The sequence below is a fragment of the Cyprinodon variegatus genome, unplaced genomic scaffold, assembly GCF_000732505.1.
Source record: "Cyprinodon variegatus isolate N-32 unplaced genomic scaffold, C_variegatus-1.0 Scaffold672, whole genome shotgun sequence".
NCBI classification, from domain to species: Eukaryota; Metazoa; Chordata; class Actinopteri; order Cyprinodontiformes; family Cyprinodontidae; genus Cyprinodon; species Cyprinodon variegatus.
In genome coordinates this window covers 281,180-300,004 of record NW_015151125.1, presented here as the reverse complement: position 1 = coordinate 300,004, position 18,825 = coordinate 281,180, and the positions used below count along the sequence as shown (strand labels likewise).

The 18,825-nt window shown below is 38.2% G+C and overlaps 1 protein-coding gene across 1 annotated transcript in view; it reads left to right on the top strand.

Moving 5' to 3' along the window:
• Positions 1-1,020: 1,020 nt before the first annotated feature.
• The window catches only part of LOC107097098 (solute carrier family 12 member 5-like), a 196,287-nt gene continuing 178,482 nt past the window's right edge, over positions 1,021-18,825 (top strand). The window contains exon 1 of the mRNA XM_015394098.1: positions 1,021-1,384. Coding sequence (XP_015249584.1) covers positions 1,225-1,384 — 160 coding nt within the window. The 5' untranslated portion in view covers positions 1,021-1,224. The remainder of the gene's footprint in view (positions 1,385-18,825) is intronic.

The following is an 18,825-nucleotide window of genomic DNA, read 5'->3' as shown; positions in this document are numbered from 1 at the left end:
TAGCTAAAGGAAATCATCAGAAGCAAGCAGGTGTTCTTCAAACTGCAAACGTGAATTGTCTACAGTATGCCATGCTATAATGTCGGATTCAGAAAAAGATGTTAAAATGTCTAAAAGGTCGGACACAGGCGAGAGCGTATCGGGAGATGAAGACAGAGACCAACAAGACATCCCTGATCCTTGGCCCTATCTCAGAGAATTTTTCAAAGTAGTCAAAAAATTTAGCTTTCAATTCATATAGTGGCATCTGGCTGTTTTTGTTAAAAGTTACTTAATACTTTTATACTTTAAGTAGTTTTTGGAGCACATACTTTTTTCACTTTTACTTGAGTAAAGAGGTCCAGTTGATACTTCAACTTTTAACAGCGTGTTTTTAAGTGCAGTATCTATACTTTTTCTTAAGTAACAAATCTGTGTACTTTTGACACTATTGATTACAACTTTAATATATATTTTTCATATACCGGTACAAGCTGAATATGCTTTGTTTCAAATTGAATCCTGATTGCAACTTTAATGCCTCAAATACTTAAGCTCTAAAAGTATTCAGCCGCCCTTGTAGGAATTCAATCTATATTATCCTGTTCTAAAATGTTAATTCAGAACAAAACCAGTCTAAGTCAGTATATTTTAAATCATTGCCACCAACACAGTGAACAAAGTAGGAAAATATCATCTTTTTTCAAAAAGGTAACTGTATTTTTATTTGAGAAAAGAATGTGAGTACTTTACTTTTGACACCTTTGCATTTAGAGCAGTTTGATTTCATTTAATGGCCCAAAAAAAAAAAAAAAAAACACTACTGATTTTGGTAAATTTCTTTCAAACCACATTTAGCGTTGAATACAAATATTTTCCGCGCCTTTTAAAAACATTTTAAAGGTAAAAGAATCATTGCAGCAAAGCATTTTGGATGAATATGTGAGCTCCTGGTGCCAGAGCTTCAGTGCGCCTTTTCGGATCGGCTTTAGGACCCAGGTGCGCAGCAGCCTGCAGACACCGGTTGATGCGATGGTCCACTCGCTCCTTTACGGCTGATCATCTCACAAAGAGACGCTTTTTCCCAAAGCCTGACAGTCAGCTGAAAAAGAAAAAACCTCGGCTGTAACAGAAAACCAAGTAGAAGGAAGGAAGAGCGCGTTTAGAGGCTGGTATTCTGTCCGCCTGCGTGGCCGCGCACTGGGGGAAGAACAGCCGCGGTTTATCTCATCAGCTACAGACACCATGAGCCAGAGGTTCACCGTCTCCAAGAGCGACCGGCGCCCCTCTGACATCCAGGGGGAGGTGAACCAGCTGTTTGAGGGGGATGAGCCGTCAGCCTGCAGTGATGCTGCGGGGGAAGCCGCTCCTGCAGATGCAGAGGATGTGGTTGTGGTGCTGAAAGGTAGGAGATCCAGTTAATGTCACCAAAAACAGACTCCAGTCTTCCCACTGCAGCTTGTTAGCTGGTGGCTAGAACACTGTCTCTTAGTGATACCACATTGTGTGAGTGTGTGACTGGAATACCTAATAAGCTCTAAGGGTAAGGTCTGGTCAAAATCAGACAGAGGCTACCAGGGGTGCAGATGTGCCCCCCTCTGTGAAACATCTGCATGAGCACTGGTCATGAAAAAGAATGGGCTGCCTTATGTGTAGTTTCAATTTTTGATTAATAGTGATTTTCTATAACATATAAACATGCATCCATAAATCTATGTGCAACATTTAAACAATGATAGTATTTTACTAAGCTTGCATCTTTTTTCTTATTTAATTTTTGTTTTTTAGTGTCAGGACTTTATCTCCACACTAACCTATTGTTCTGTTAGGGTTTCTCTGAAGCTATTCTCTCAGATTTTTTTAATTTATTTCTAACCATGCTTAACATTTTTTATCAGAAGCCATTTGTAGATGTGTCAAAGTCTTTATGTTATCTTGGACTCAACAAAGAATGATTGTCTTTTATCTCTCTCTTTCTGTGTTATACACAATGTTTGTTATACATTCCCCTGTTGTATTTCAAGGTTTGCATTTGATTAATGCTACATAAAAGATTCTCAAACTTTTTTTCAAAAATCTTTATACATTTTAGTCATTTTGTTTTTTTCCTCTGAGTAGTAACAGTCTGGTCTTCTGCACGGCTCTTCTGTGCAGCGGTGCCTCAACCCTTTCATTTGCTCTCCTTATTGAAATGACCAAGGTCTCATCAGTCAATGTGTGCTTCGAAAGCAGCAGTGCAGAACAAATAGGCTCTGAAATTCACAGTTGTTCAAGAACAAAGGCCATTTTCCGTTATTAATGATAAGCATTTTAAAGAGCGCCATTATTCAGGTCCAACTAAGTGCCAATAAGGATTTGCAATTCATTATAGGAATCCATACAACTTGTAGAATACCTGACCTTTAAAAAGTGGAAACATTTTTATAAATTGCTAAAAATCCTCTAAGATTTCATGCCGTTAAAAAAGCTTAGTGTTTTAGCCTCAGTCATTTAGTCACATAAAGGATTTATCAGCATAAAAAAGCTGTCAAACTTATAATTAACGTTTTTCCTTTTAAGTGGTTCCAGTTCTTAATCAGGGCCAGTAGTTTACAGTAGCCATTTTTTTCCCTGCTTCTTTCAAGCTCTAAAATAGCCTTTTCTGCAGCAATATCAGGCCTGTGTTAGATTCAGGAATCTCATGAATTAGTTTTGATTTGACAGAGAAAAGTTTTTGATCCAGCTCCTTTTTTTAAACAGACTTTACACATTTAAAAAAAAATTCATATATCATGCTTCTTTTGTTGTAAAATATAGCTGTTTTCTTCCAGCCTTGAAAAAAAACACTGCTTCAAAGCGAAGCCAACCCTCCCTGTCTGGGAGATGATGTCGTCGTATAACGCTACTTCTAAAGGCCGAACAAAGTCTGAGACCTCTAATGGCCAGAAAAAAAAAAAAAAAAAGATTTTCATGACATTAGCTCAAAAAGAAAAGTTGATGTTTTCGGCAGTTTATTAGTGAAAAGAGCCTCCATTTTAAATTTGATTCAGAATTATCGTGTTCTGCCTCATGTCACCCCTGAATGGAAAAAGTGGGCATTTGTTTACAGTGCAGGCACAGCGCAGTGAAGGTAGGTGCTTCCTGAAGGGGGAGGGTTTACGTTATTATTCTCAAGGCGCTCATTTGTCCAGGACAGTGAGAGGCTGCTCCTCAGACAGCAGAATTCCTGATAATTATTGCATTATTAAAGTAGAATACTAATTTGTGTTTTATTTTAAAGAAGACAACATGTTAAAAAGCCCCAAAAGTTGATTTTGCATGGTAACACTTTTCATGGATGCATTCAGGTCAGTGGATCACTGTTGTCTCTTTTATTGACTGAATTTTATTTCTTTAAGTCATTTATTCAATAAGTGATATTACATGAAACAAATAGGCCCTTGTTTAGGAATTTTAAAGAAAGAATCTAAAGTTAGCTTGAAATGTTTTGCATAACTGGCATGTGCATAATTTTGATAAGATGTAGCAATTCCTATGTAAAAGTTTTTACGTACAGATTTTTATTGCAGTTTCTCCTATAAATTTCACGTACAGGCATTTATTTCTTTCCTTTATTTTTGTATCATCCACTGTATAGATCTGGATGCACTGTACATTATGCACCTTTTGCTCCTTTGTGCAACTTCTGTTTTTTATAAGAGCTGATGTCACAAGTAAATTTCTCTATTGTGAGACCAATACAATTTAATAATCTAGTTTGGGGGGGATCGGTAGTATGATTACAGTTGAGATGGACTTTCTGTAGTTTAAAACTTTTATAAAACAGAAAGCATTAGTGAGAGGCTTATGCAGTGGTAAGGAACCCATATTAGGTAAAAGACATCGCCTTATGGTGTTTGTCAATCTGTGGAGAGATATGTCTTTGTTTATTTATTTTTCCAAATATAATTCGGTAAAATGTAACTCTTGAATCAAAGTAGTTTATTCTGTTAAATGTCAGTTTTTTCAAAGCATGTCAATACATTTTTTGAGCAATTTGTTTACTGTATGCTTTAACATTAATACTTTTTAAAGTTGTAGGGAAATCATATTTCAATGTCAAATGATTCTGGCTTAAACATGTATGTAAATGTACTATTTATCAGACCATATTTTCCCAAAATGTAGAAAATTTTGATTTAGAACAAAAATCCTGTCTTAGAATCTTTTTTTTTTTTGTTATTTTATACAGGCCACTTAGGTTTATGTCAGCTTGTACACCTAAATCCGGCCAATCATGAATCAACAGTCATCTGTCAATCACATTTTTTCGGTCATAGCATCTTGATTCATATATTGCAGCTAATATACGCAACGGTTGAAATAAGAATCATTGTTCACGGGGATGGACGTCTGTGTCTTCAGCAGGTTTAGAGCTAACAGAACTGGCAGCGTTGTGAGGCAAGGGCTCAAACATGTACGTCTGTAAGCCTTCTACACCAAACCAAGCCTCTGCCGCTTTTGCCTCTTCCACAACATCGTCCCCGCTTTCCTGCTCTAAATTAAAAATGTATGACGGAGGAGACTCATCCACGACCTCCGACACAAAACTCTCCTCCTCTTGCATGTTTCCGCTGTCCATAGTGTTCCTTGACAGTGTCGTTTCTAAGTCGGCAATTTAGTGACTTCTGAGACACCAGCCACAACCGGACACAACCAAAATCTTGTGAACCTTTCACCACAACAAACCCGCCCCCTTGATAATCGACCAATCACATTCACTTTATTCACTCGTGTAAAGTTGTGCACCTCTCGGGAAAATTCAGAACTGCAGCAATACTTCCCTAAGACTTTAAAAGCACTATATAATAGAAATAATGATAAAAAATTTTTTTATGTGTTTTTAGAATACATTTTTAAGCTATTTGCCTGAAATAATTGTAGTATATTTACCATAAATTGCTAATTATTTTCAGTGAATTCCCTTAAATGGCATAAAAGAGAATTATATGTGATGCTTTTTTCTTTTCATTTGTAAGTGCCCCCCTTTTTTTCTCCGTACAAATGTAGAAAATCTCATTAACATTCTGTGTAGCTCTTCATTATTGACCCTCAAGGTTCATTATAGTGGAATTCACCAGAAGCAGAACGGCTTGTCATGGAGTTTTATGGTATTATAGAAGTGGCATTACATATAAAATATAAGCAAAGCTAGACAGAGGCATATTAAAAATGTTTTTTGATTATAGCAGCTTATACATGTGTGACAAGCTTATGCCAGTAGATATTTCTTCAGTTCCTATGGCCTACTTGATGAGTAATTCTGGTATTTTTATGTTTAAGAGTATAGCTCTGTTTTGTTTTTGCCCTGTATTTGAGTTTTCTGGTGGTTTTCATAGAAAGGATGATGGGAATGGATTTACTCTTTACCCTGTTTATACGTGTGTGTGTGTGTGTGCTGTACTTACATAATTTGCTGAGTGCTTTCAAAACCTAAATGACTTGTCATATTTTCCAGTTTCCAGTGTTTTGTTTTTGGTCAGGCAATATGTCTAATAACCTTAAGTAAATAATGGCTTACAAGAAACTTTTTTTCTAAATTCAGACAAAGTAATTTAGTCAGTTGTTTGCTCATCCTCATAGGACTTGTTAGAATTATGTCTGCTACTTGCATACGCTTGATTGACTGTCATTAAACTATCATCTAGTTGTTTTTTTTTACAAAATAAAACTAAATTCTAAAATTTGAAATGGCTTTAATGTTACAACAGGCTTTATAGTATTTCAAATTCTACACATTGTACAGCTGTTCTGTACGTTTTTCTATAATATAGAGTGAGCAACAGATTGATACATTACATACATTTTTATAAACAATCACTGGTTTTTCATCAGTGATTCAGTTAGATAGTGTTATTTTCTGTATTATTCTCTTGAATGCAGCTTAACTTACAGTATTCTAGCTGCCACTAGGTTGAGACACAGAGGCTTAGCAATGTAGAAATTACAGACACACTGTTTTTGAAAGCCAATCAAAGATTTATTTGTCTGTAGATTGTTTTGGGTAATAAATCGCTGATTTCATGGAAACTTTTGACTGCAGCGGTTTCTGCTTACATGACCTTTTTTTTACCAAGGTTCCATAAGCCTTGTAAATATCATTAATTAAAGCAGCAGGGCACCAAGTAAGTGAATAAAAGCTTTAGATTAGAATTCCATCTCTTTGCTTTAGTCCCATAAGTAGAATCATAATGTCTCCTCAGCAGTTTTTCCTTGAAAGTGTTCCAGTGTGATGAACAACCCTATGAACAGAAAAATGGCAGCACGGCTCAGTGAGAGCAAATCTTACCATATGTTCACCATTTTTAGAGGTTGAGGTCCTTTCTGAAGGAAGCAGTCTAATAAATGCATTGACTAGTGGAGAAAGAGTGCCCCTGCATCCCTTTTGTGGTTACCATGGTGATCAGTACCTCTTTCCTGAACTTGTAACACAAATGGACTTGTGGAGAGGAAAAACACTTAAGGCTGTAAAAGTACCATTATGGAATCAATCTCCTTGATCACCTTATTTTACTTTGTGTGGACAAAGGTTATTTCAGAAATCTCAATGATTAAGGCAATTTTCTTAAATATCTTATTTGGTAACTTTAGAATTCAGTTCAATTTTCTATGTAACATCAATTTACAACACATGCAAGCTCAATGCACTTTGCAGAGTCATTTCCATCGAATCTTCCAGGCAGACTGGTTAAAAGTTTTCTTAGGAAACCCAGCTGATTCCATTGACCTATTGACTTTTGCAGAAATTGGATGAACATGTTGCGACAGTGGACAGTTATTTGCATTGTGTTGTTGCCTTTGCTGCAATGCCTCATACCACAGAATTAATGTAGTGCAGAATAAAACCTTAAGCAGTAAGGAAGTCTAGCAGAACTAGAACCAGGCTCAGTGTGAACGACCATCTTCCATGACTGACTGAACATTTTTAGAAGACAGAGCATACTCAAAAAAGGAACACAGAAGCACGGATTCAGGAATACTTTCTTTGTTACACAAGGTTATTGTAGACTTCTTTTGTAGGGGTCTTTGTCTATGACAAAGAACCAAAATTAAACAGATGACCTCTGAGCTACTTTTCAGGTTAAGGATACATCCTTTTCCTTGTTAGTTGCAGGGAAACCTCCGCAAAGCGGTATTTCTAGGAGAGAAAGAGAAATAAAAACTGAAGAACAGAGCCAACTGTATTACCGTAATTTTCGGACTATTAGCTGCACCTAAATATAAGCCGCAGAAGCTAAATTGCATGATTTTTACATATACAAACCGCACCGGACTATAAGCCGCAGGTTTTCTATGTTTAATGTCCGTCTTTCTCGCTGTCGCTCTGTCTCGTAGAAGTCTGCTTCCGGAGGACCTCTGCATTCCCGCACGTGCGGCTACCGTACTTGTGTGTTGAAGCAAATGTGACACCAACATGGTGAATGGTAAAATGCATAGATTTAGGTATTACCCTAGTGGCTGTTAGCTGTAAAAGTCCATAGATAAGCTGCATTGTTATATAAGCTGCAAGGTCGAAAAATGTTGAAAAAGTCGGGGCTTATAGTCCGAAAATTACTGTATTTATTTCATCAAGTTGCTGATAGCAGTAGCCGATTTTCTCCTCCAAGATGTCACAGCGCTACTACTGAAAAAAAAAGGGTGAAACAAAAAGAGAGATCGCCAGTTCAAACAACTGAGAAAATTTGGAGAATGGAAGCAGAATGTAGCAAAGGGAGGGAAAGTGGTCTTTATGTCCTCCAGCAGCCTTAACCTAAAACAGCATACCTACAGAGATAGCTCAGAATAAACTGAGTCATTCTAATCATAATTTTTTATCAAAAAAGTAAGTTGTAATCCTAGTCTCAATGAAAAAACTGAAGGTTGGTTACGGGGACAAAGAGTCTGATCTACCTTCCATTCAACTTTTAGAAACTTGTGGAACTATCAGTAATCCTGCACTATGGGAGTAAAGTGCTGTGTTAAGAACACAAAGAACAATCAGGTCCAATATATGATGTAACTTGGATATCAAGAGGCTTGATATGCAAGATGAAAACATTTAAACTAAATCCTTTATTTAACAGCAAGCCAGTTAATATTGAATAAATATCTTTTCACTTTTTCATTTTTATCAAAAGGTAAGGGAAGTTTATTTATGTAGCATATTTCAGGGGCAAGCATTTAGAAAGTGCTGTTAATGAAAACAAGAAAATTACATTGCAGTGGCAAAAGGGCACTATGGGGGTATCAAACTGTTTCCAGAAAGGGCTGTGTGGCTGTTGGTTTTCTTTCAAACCAGGCAGTAGCACACATCACTCCAGTCTTCTCAGGAAGTCATCATGTTATGACTGGAATCACTTAATGAGATGAATTGAGTCTGGTGTGCTACTGCTTGGTTGGACAGAAAACCAGAGGCCGCACGGCCCTTTCTGGAACCAGTTTTCCACCCAGTGCTTTAAAGAAAAATATGATTAATTGAAATAAGATGATTGCAGAACTCTACCCTTTTTGAATTAGCTAAAGGTTTTCAATTTTGTGGACTTTCTAATAGTAAAGAATTGAGATAGAAAAGCCTTGAGGTAACAAATGCATGATCATCTCTGCAGTTTATTTCCTGGGCAGAATGTTTCTAATTTTAGCAATAATCCAAAGGTAAAAGAAGGATATTCTCTCAGCATTAACTTCTCACAACATTTTGTGACAGTCATTTTAAAGAAAAAAACACAACATAAACAAGTGTTACCTAAAAATAATTTATAAATATTGTAAAGCTGTGCCTATTCAATTACATACAGCTCAACAATTGGTCTACAGGGGCAGTATTACCCCAATTGCCTGGTGAGCAATACCCAAACTATCTCATAATTAACTGCAGCTTAAAGAAAGCTGCGGCGGTGGAAGGTATTGGTCAGAAATGTGAGGAAAGTTTGATTAATTACAAGTTCTATGATCCAAAGGACCTCAGTAGCTACACCATCTCTGCCCCCTGGTGAAGACTTCATTGGATCCATTGCAGTTTGCCAACATTTCTGAGATTGGGGCAGATGATGCCATCATCTTCTTCCTGCACCAAGCTCTGGCTCGCATATAGAAACCTGGAAGCACTGTGAGGATCATGTTCTTTGATTTCTCCATTACTTTCAACATCATCCAGCCAGGACTCCTAAGGGACAAGCTGGAGCTGTCAGGAGTGGACCAGCACATGTCCAAGTGGATTTTGGACTACTTCAGTTGCTGCCCACAGTATATCAGGGGACCGGGCTGAGTCTCAAATAGTTTGGTTTTTTAGTACGGGGGTCCCACAGGACTGGCAACGTTCCTCCTCACCCTTTATACTGCAGACTTCTCCACCAACTCCATGCTGCCACCACCAGAAGTTCTGACGATTCTGCAATAGTTTGCCTCATCACTTGAGTGCAGACAGTGGACCCAGAACTTTGTGGTCTGGTGCCAGCAGAGCCACTTCCTGATTAATGCAGGGCAAACCAAGGACCTAGTGGCGGACTTTTTCTAAAGCAGATCCACTCCACTGACACTGGTGAACATCCAGGGAACGGACATTGAGATAGTGGACTCTAATAAGTACCTAGGTGTTCATCTAAATAACAAACTGGACTGGACTCACAAGACTTAGGCTCTGTATATGAAAGGTCAGAGCAGACTCTTTTCTGCTGAGGAGACTGAGGTCTTTGCAGTGCAGGGGGCGCTCCTAAAGACCTTCTATAACTCTGTTGTGGCATCAGCCATCTTCTATGGTGCTGTCTGTTGGAGCAGTGGCTTACCTGTAGCTGAGAGGAAGCAGCTGGATAGCCTGATCAGGAAAGCCAGCTCTGTGATTGGATGCCCTCTGGACTCAGTGTAAGAGGTGGTAAACAAAAGGATCCTAACTAAATTAACATCTCTGTTAGATGATGTATCCCAGCCCAAGCATGAAGCTGTTGCAGAACTGGACAGTTCCTTCAGTGACAGACTACTGCACCTAAATGCAACAGGGAGCGTTATCACAGATCCTTCCTCCCAGCAGCTGTAAGACTCTATAACCACCACTGTTCCCAAAAACCTCAATAAGTTGTTACATTCATGCTAATTTTGCAGTTTCTACCTTATTCATTTGAATAACATGCTGCTGTCATTTTACACAACTCTGATGTTGCTGCTCTTTTCAAATATCCATTACTGTAAAAATGTCCATAGCTGTATATTCGTTATTTATTCTCCAGGTACACAGTCTGATATTGAAAAAGACTTTACAGCACAGTATTATATTTGTTTATCTTTTTACTCTACACTATTATGTTATTCTTATTCATCTTTCTAAATTCCACATTTGTGTGCCAATTTTTTGTATAATCTGTTTGCTGCTGTAAACACCACATTTGCCTCAATTGTAGGACAATAAAGGGATTTTCTGTTCTATTCTATTCTTGTAATTGCAAAAGTATTGTGATAATCATAGAGTTGTCCTCTTCCTTGATGTACTCACAACCAGCTGTCAGCTGACTGGGTGGTGAAGGCTTCCTATTAAAGTCCTGCTTGCTTTTAGAACAGAGTAAAAGTTTTAAACCTACAGTGGGTAATTTTCAACAACATTTAATGGTCAGACTACAGACTGAGCAGGGTGGGTTTGAATGGTAAAAACCTGCAAAATATTTTGTCATTGCAGTGAAGAAATATATCCTGTTTTGAAACTGTCTAACAATCCATTGGTGAGAAAAATTACTTTAAACACTGTTCACTCTTCAGCGAGCAGAGTCTGACTTTTATGCAGGGAAGAGAGGCCAATTATGCAGAAAGTTCATAGATTAATGTAAAAGTAGACACCAAGGTGCTATATCCATGCTGTGCCAGATATTTTATTGACTATGCACCTGTGGCTTTAAATTTAGCCCCAGATTTGACCGGTCAGAACACTGGAGATAGGTTAAGGCATGTTTAGGGAAACTACTTGACACTAGGGCTGGGCAAAAAAATTGATTTAATTGATTTTGGATCGATTCCTTTACATTTTTGTAAAATCGATGTCTAGGGATTGAGATTGATTAGTTTTATAGTGAGACGCGCAACGTTCACATTCAAAAGAGCAGGCATTTGCAAATGCCGACCCAAGTAACACACCGCTCAGCAAGCTATCGAAACTGAAGTCTGATGTCTTGAATCATTTTGGATTTAAAACAGCTAAAGATAATGTGCTGGCTTTGTGACATCAAGGTGACTTCCTACTACATTGATAATGAATGGTGGCTCGCATCTCGTGCTACAGACCACCAAGATTACTTCAAGCCAGACAGCTGCAAATATAGCCAATAGGTTGACTGAAGACATTAACAAATGGGGGCTGACCAGCAAACACCCTGTAGTTGTTACAGACAACGCTGCAAATGTGGTTTGTGCAGTGAAGATAATGCAGCTCATGCATGTCTGCTTTGTCCCCGCTGTGTCACGTCTGCTTGCTTGAGTGAGGCTTCGCCTTTTTACTTTCCACAAACAAGTTTACACTTTTGAGACAGTTTTGTTCACATCTCAAGTTTAAACTGTCTGATTTACAAGTTTGCACTTTGTTTAATGTAACAGGAAAAAAATAAAATACATGAGTATTTTGAAACACAGTTGAACCACTTTCATTATTGCAAAAACAGATTGAATCGAAATTAATCGTGGCCAAATCGATTAATCACTATATGAATCAAAATCAAATCTATTCAGGACTTTGGCAAAAATACCCAGCCCTACCTGACACTGTCTGGTTTTTAGTTCTGAGAAACCTATTTTATAACAGGATTGGTTGAATGCTGTTCTAATCGACACTGGGGGTTTAGTCTGCCAAATAAAACTGTTTTAAAGGCAATTAGTAGCCCTATTGTGGCAGTGAGAGGCTGCAAAAATGGAAAAAAACATATAACCTAATACCTACTGTTAACCTGTTGATAGGTTAATAGTATCAGTAGCTAATGTCTGATAGTTTGTCAAATAATGCATTGTTAAATTAGAAACTTTAAATATAGGCTAATTATTTTGGTACTATATGAATGTTGTTTGATGACATATAGTGATTGCCTTTTGGTTTATTCTGAATGATAACTTTAAATATTCACTTAGTTTAAAAAGCAATAATGCTTGATATTTTCAGCATAGCTAAGAGACATACCTGAAAACTAATTGATCATTTGGCATAGGGGAAGACTGACCTTAGGGTACCCCCCATAGCTGGCCATGTCTTAACGGAACTGGTTTGAAAAATCACTGAATGTTTTTCTGGAGAGGTAGAACCAGTCCTGACAGACTGACTACATTGTGGAGCCTGTTAATTAGAAATGCTGAACTAACAGAATCATAAACAAATCTAAGATTCAGGAGAAGCATGAAAGTGGAACCCCAGAATAAGTCGTTCACTAGAAACCTTAAGTAATGCAGTTTTTGGTGTTACAAAAGCCAAACTGAAAGTTTGCAAAGAGCTGACATATTTCCTATGAAATAAATATGCTGTGCTGCAACCACTTTTTCAAGAAGCTTGGACATTTAAGGGACTTTAGAAATAGGCTGGAAATTATTAAACTGAGTAGAATCCAAATATTTTGATGATGGCTCAAGAACAACATGTTTAAAGGAACTTGGAACCATGGCAGTGGAAAGTAGAGTACTTCAGACCTCTCATAAGATAGTACAAATAATAAGTTATAGTTTTATCATGTAATTAAGTTATAGATTGGTGTAAAATATACATATAAGTATTGTGTGTCCTTAAGTATAGGTAACAGAAATAAAAAGATAGAACTGATGTTGAGCTTCATAAAAACTGCAGGTTTTACAGTGTATGCAACTTCAAGAAGCATTTTTGTTTTGCACTTACATAATTTGGTCATAAAACTTGAAACTTTTCACAAAGAAAAATATTTTCCAGATTTAGCCAAACTCTTTGTCTCTCACTGACTGAAAACAATTGGTCTCCATCATAAAAGAATCTTGGCTGATCCCTCAGAGGATTGTTTGTGAGTTATTGTGTTGTTTTATGTCCGTGTGCTTTAATGACTCCAATGTAAATAACAGACAAGCTCTTTCATGTAGAAGAATTAGTTTGATGGTTAGCACATATTGCCACAAAAGCCTATTGTGGATGGCTGTTGATTTTCTACTTGTACAAAAGGAGTCGGATGGGTGTGTCTTTTAGCCGTTGTCTGAATAGGAGTGTATGAAATTATCTACTGAGCCCCTAAAAATCTTTCTTGTTATGAAAAGAAATCTAAAATCAAAATTAACAAATGAATAAATAAACAAATAAATAAAATGAAAATGGGAAAATGTCTTTTATATTATGCATACTAGGAATAAGAAAACTGTTTTACAAATAGAGTTAGTGAGGTTTTCTTCATATAGTCAGCACACACAAGCTTTAAAACTATCCATCTGGCATTGCAGAAGTAAAGGATCCATGTTTTTAAGTAGTGGAGCTTAATGGGATGGGTTTAGAGTATTTAATGTAAATAGGTGTCATCAAACTCTCAAAGGTTTATTGTTTTATTTTCAAGTATAACTGCTGTTTAATCAAATGTACTGGGGTAATCTGTTATGTCTGTAGTGCATCAGGTTCAATTTGTGTTCATGGCAAAATTGCAATAATAGGCCAATTGGCCTATTTTCATCAACATTATGATACAGCTTTGAAAGGAAGTTTTGTTTTCCATGCCAATATCCCAAATAAACAAAACATGTTCAAATGTAAGACAACCCAACTTTAACTTATTCCAGCCTGTTTTGTAATTTCAAACAATCAGCAATTGTTAAAATCGGATTAATGTGCTGGGAGCAGTCCAGAAATCAACTGTACCTCTAAGATCTGCAGCCTGTCTCTATCAGAGATAAATACTTGTCATATAGTTCTAAGATACAGAATGCCCAAAGATACTGCATAAATCCAAATTCTAAATGCATTATTAATCCATCGAATCTTCATTTATAAATATTTACTATGATAAATATACATAGAGGAATGTTAAGTATAACAAACGAGAATGGATGAAGTCCAGGCAATAAGATTGGTTGCTTTGAATCTTACTATAGTTACATTCATTCCAAAAAAGTTAAGTCTTTTGTCCCTTGGTCACACTCGGGTAACATGTTGTCACATGCTGGTGGCACAATTCAAATATCTACAGTATAGTACCACTGTCTTTTGAAGCTCAGAAAGTGCAGGCGTGGGAGCCACAAGCAGTGCATGGTTAAGTGACTATTGGCATGGACGGTAATGGTTAGGCAAAAATATTCCACATCAGAATAAAAACATAGTCTCTCTTTGTTTTGAAAATGGAAGGAATAAAGCCAATTTAAATAACAACCATAAACAGATGATATAGAATCTGGGGTGTCATACATAATAGAATGTGTAGCATTTATACAAAAGTTTGCCAAACCAAAGAGATTTTAAGACTTGCGACACAAAGGTCAGATACTGTATGTAAAACCATGCATAACAGGTTACCACACACTTTCCCTTCATGTGTGTTTTTTAGCTCAATCTTTCTCCGTTACACATGACCAAATAACCATGACAACAATCCTTTCTAATAGTCACGGATAGACTTTGTCAACACTTTTAATGGGACCTTTGGTTACAGTTTACCAACAACTTATTGAATGACATCATTGCTGGTTTAATTTCAGAAGCTGGGTGAAAATAAAACGTCTGTTGGCTCATACTTGTTTTCTTCTATAATGTTTGTACGGAGTCCAAAAGGCTCTTTTTAGGTGCCATACTCAGCCTTCAGTGTAATTACTGCTTAACTGAGATCAATGTAATTTTATTTATTTATTTTTACAAATAATTATTAGGAGGTAAATATTACCCCAATGTTTCTATTAGGAACATCATCACTATCAAAATACGTGCAGTATGCTTAATGTTTAAAATCAGGGCTTGGCCACTATATACATTTCTTAATTAAATACCTACAACTTATCTCTCGCTCGCAGAGCCTAACCTTGCCTTTAAACTGAATTTTCAAGGTATTCGTGAATCCAGCTTGTACGCTCCAGCTTAAATCCTTAAAGCCCAAAATTTTCAGCCAGTCATGTTGTAGCATTATGGTTTAAGGCGTACATATAGCCATGATGAAAGGGAGTAGTGCCAAGTCCAAACCTGAATAAAACTAAAAATGGCAGTGCATGTGGATGTAGGCGTAGCTGCTGCTATCAGATCTGTTTTGTTAGAATACAGGATTTCATCTTTCAAAGAGGAAGAGCAAGATTGTAAAAGCATAAGCTGGTGTGGTTTCTCATGGTGTCTGCTGCTATTTTGTTTACTACCTTGACTCGCTTGGCTTTGCTTTGCTAAATTATCACAGAAAGGTTTGTACTGTAGAAGGGTCCTCCTTTACTGTTCAATATCAGTAGTCCCAGATTAATAATGTGTCGAACTAAACCTGTGTGCTCCACATTATCAATCCGACTTTCTGGGTTACACAGAGGCTGCTTGATGTCTGTGCCCAATTCAACTTTTTGTGGTTACACGTATTATTGCAGTAGTTATAGAAGTTCCTTAGTTAAGCTGGCCAACGTGGACCTATATCTTTGAGACATATTTGCCCTTCATAATTACGAGCACAGTTTTCTAATGAATAAAAGCTTTCCATTTCTAAAGCAAATAATTTAGAAATATGATCACAGTCATACAGCTCTATTTCTGAAATGTTTAAATTAAAAACTAAAGCTCTTGCTGAAATATGTGGCTGATCTACAGCGTCATGTCTATAGGCATAATTGTTGGTCTAAGCTGTTTCTAGATCACAGTTGAAATGGTGAAATTTCTTTCTTTTGAGTTATGATTTTTAGCACATAAATTTTTGCATGCACAAAGATGCAACAGAAATCATAAGTATTATCAGGTTTTCAAAAAGTGCTCTGCTACAGCTACAAAGGGATTCTGTGCAGCCAAACATACTGTGGGCACTTGGTGAGGTAGTTGATGGTCTAGGCAGCAAGATATCTGTCCACTCCAGCTTCCCCCTCAGCAGCTCTGGGGTGTGGAAAGCTCTGGGAAAGTCAAAGAACATGACTCTCACTGTGTCCCCGGTGGTCTACAGGTGGGTAAACGCCCGTTGCAGCAGATTAATGATGGCATCCTCCACTCCGTAGTCACGTCGGAAAGCAAACTGTAGCGGGCCCGGGGTGAGGCTCACCATGGTGCGCAGGTGGGCTAGGATGAGGTGCTCCATGGTCTTCATCAGGTGTGAGGTCAGGGTGGAGGCCATGGAGAAAGAGTATCAGCAAACTGTCCTGTGCCTCTGGAGGTGAAAGCAGTGCTTTGCTATCACTGTTCTCAGTGGTAGTGGGGAGCTGCTGACCCTGGAAGTGGGGACCGTTGGACGGTGGAAGGAATACTTTGAGTTTTTCCTCTATCCTGCTGACATGCCTTCCTTGGTGGTTTGCAGAGATCTTACAGCTGTTCTTCTCTGGTCATCATGTCAAGATGACATATGGACACTGGTTCCCAATGTCCAAAAACCAGATCATGTCCAAAAACCCAGCTATGGTCATGAAATGTGGATCATGACTGAAAGAATGAGATCCTGGATACAAGTTGCTCAAAGGAGTTTTCTCCACAGGGTGGCTGCTCCCTCCCTTAGTGTTAGGGTGTGGAGCTTGGTCATTCGGGAGGGGCTCAGAGTAAAGCTACTTCTCCTCCACATCAAAAGGAGTCAGGCAGGGTTGCTCTGACATCTTTTTTTTGGATGCCCCCTGGAGACCTCCCTCAGGAGGTGTTCAAGGCACATCCCATCGGGAGGAGCCCCAGGTGATGACGTAGGACAGGCTGGATGGGAGCGTTTGCGGAGAGGAAAGTCTAGGAGTCTCGACTGAAACTGCTGCCCCTGCAACCAGCTCCCGGATGAAGCAGCAGACGACGACTAAGGGAACAAGAATTTTACAAGCGCCAGAATTTATAATAAAAAAAAGCTTATATCACCTATATCATATTCTTTGCACACCAGTACTTCTTTAACTTCAGTACCAATAAATGGTGGACAATTTACCTTATTACCTTAGTGACTGGTTAGAAATATACCTTGACACTACATGTTTTAGCCTCTGCAACATCAATCACCTTGTAATTGCTTTTTCTGTCAGCAGAAAAATTGTGTACAGTAGATCAATAAACTCATATTCCACTACTTTCCTCAGGGCCTGAAAACTGGATGTATGAAGAAATGTGGTGACATTGATCAGACAGCAGAGGGCAGCCACTTCCTTTTTTTCAATGCTTGACTTGTTCTTGCTCAGCAAGGGTCTCCGTGATAATCTATAGCTAAACTTGTCAAGCTGTAAATCTTTGATATAACATAAAAACAAACATTTATTTATTATATTAATTAAAATATATATTTATATAGGTGTTTTTTCCTTAAGGCTTAAAGGTGTAACCTGAAATTAGTCACTCTGCAGCAACCTAAACTTGTGCAATTCTTTCTTAAGACGACAGGGGGCAGTTGTGTTATGCTAAACCAGCCTGCCAGCTGCAGTCTCTCCTCACCCATCTGAATCATATATGAGAGTGGGTTCAGGAACCCAGTAAATTACGTAACAGTCTGTGTCGTGTGGATGACGGAAGGTGCTTGTCAAGCATATGGCAGGAGAGAGGGAAGGTGTGGGTGTGCTTTTGTTTGCTGGAGGAAGAGAGCAAAGCCACCGGGATCCTAAATGAGAGGGAAGATAAAAGGAATGCAGAATCGAAATATTTCTTAGCCCAAATATCCTTGTGTTGTTATGTAACCGTGTCTGCAAACACGGGAGGTGGGGGTGTGTTTATGTGAAAGTGTGATGGGGTATAATTGATAGAAAGTGACAAAATCCTCCTCACACATAGGCAGGCTGCGGGGCAGACCTCTGTGACATTAACAAAGAAAGAACAGGGCAGAGGAGAGAAAACATGAGCAGAAATTGGTTTAGCATTGTCCTCTACCAATGTATCCATCACAGGTCCTCAGAGCAGGAGGCTTATTTTCTTTCTTCAGCATTCAGTATTTACAACCATCCATCCCAGGCTTGGGTTCTCCAAGCCGCTGCAATTAATGTTTCGTTTCATCTTCTGTTTGAAGTTATCATTCTTAGATTTTTTAATGCAATTTCTGAAGGTTTGTTTATTTACATCAAAGGACAGCAAGAACATTGTAAAATAAAAAAGCAAAAAGAAAAAACACCTTTTTTTCTTGTTTATACTATATGATTACTGGTTAGGGTTTTGGCTGTTATGCATATTTTCTACAAATATTCATGTCATTTGCCATAAAATTTTCAAAGATACTAATACAGTTCTAATAACAATTATAATTGTGTGTTTGATACATGAACAACTCCAGAAAAAAACATTCGGAGCATGAATGAAAATGTTTTAAAACAAAGGCATCCTCATCCCTCCATCCATTATCTGACACGCTTGTCCCAATTGGGGTTGTGAGGGGTGCTGGTGCCTATCTCCAGCTGTCTACAGGCGAGAGGCGAGATACACCCTGGACAGGTCACCAGTCCATCGCAGGGCAACAAAGAGACAATCAACCATTCACGCACACACAAGGAGAATCTAGAGAAGCCAGTTAACCTAACATTCATGTTTTTGGACTGTGGGTGGAAGCCGCAGTACCCGGAGAGAACCCATGCATGCTCAGGGAGAACATGCAAACTCCATGCAGTAAGACCCCGGGCCCGGAATCGAACCCAGAACCTTCTTGCTGTGGCAGCAGTGCTACCCAATGCCCACTGAGCAGCCCCTGTACAAAGACTTCTTACCTCCAGTAATTAATAATCCATCCATCCATCCATCCATCCATCCATCCATCCATCCATCCATCCATCCATCCATCCATC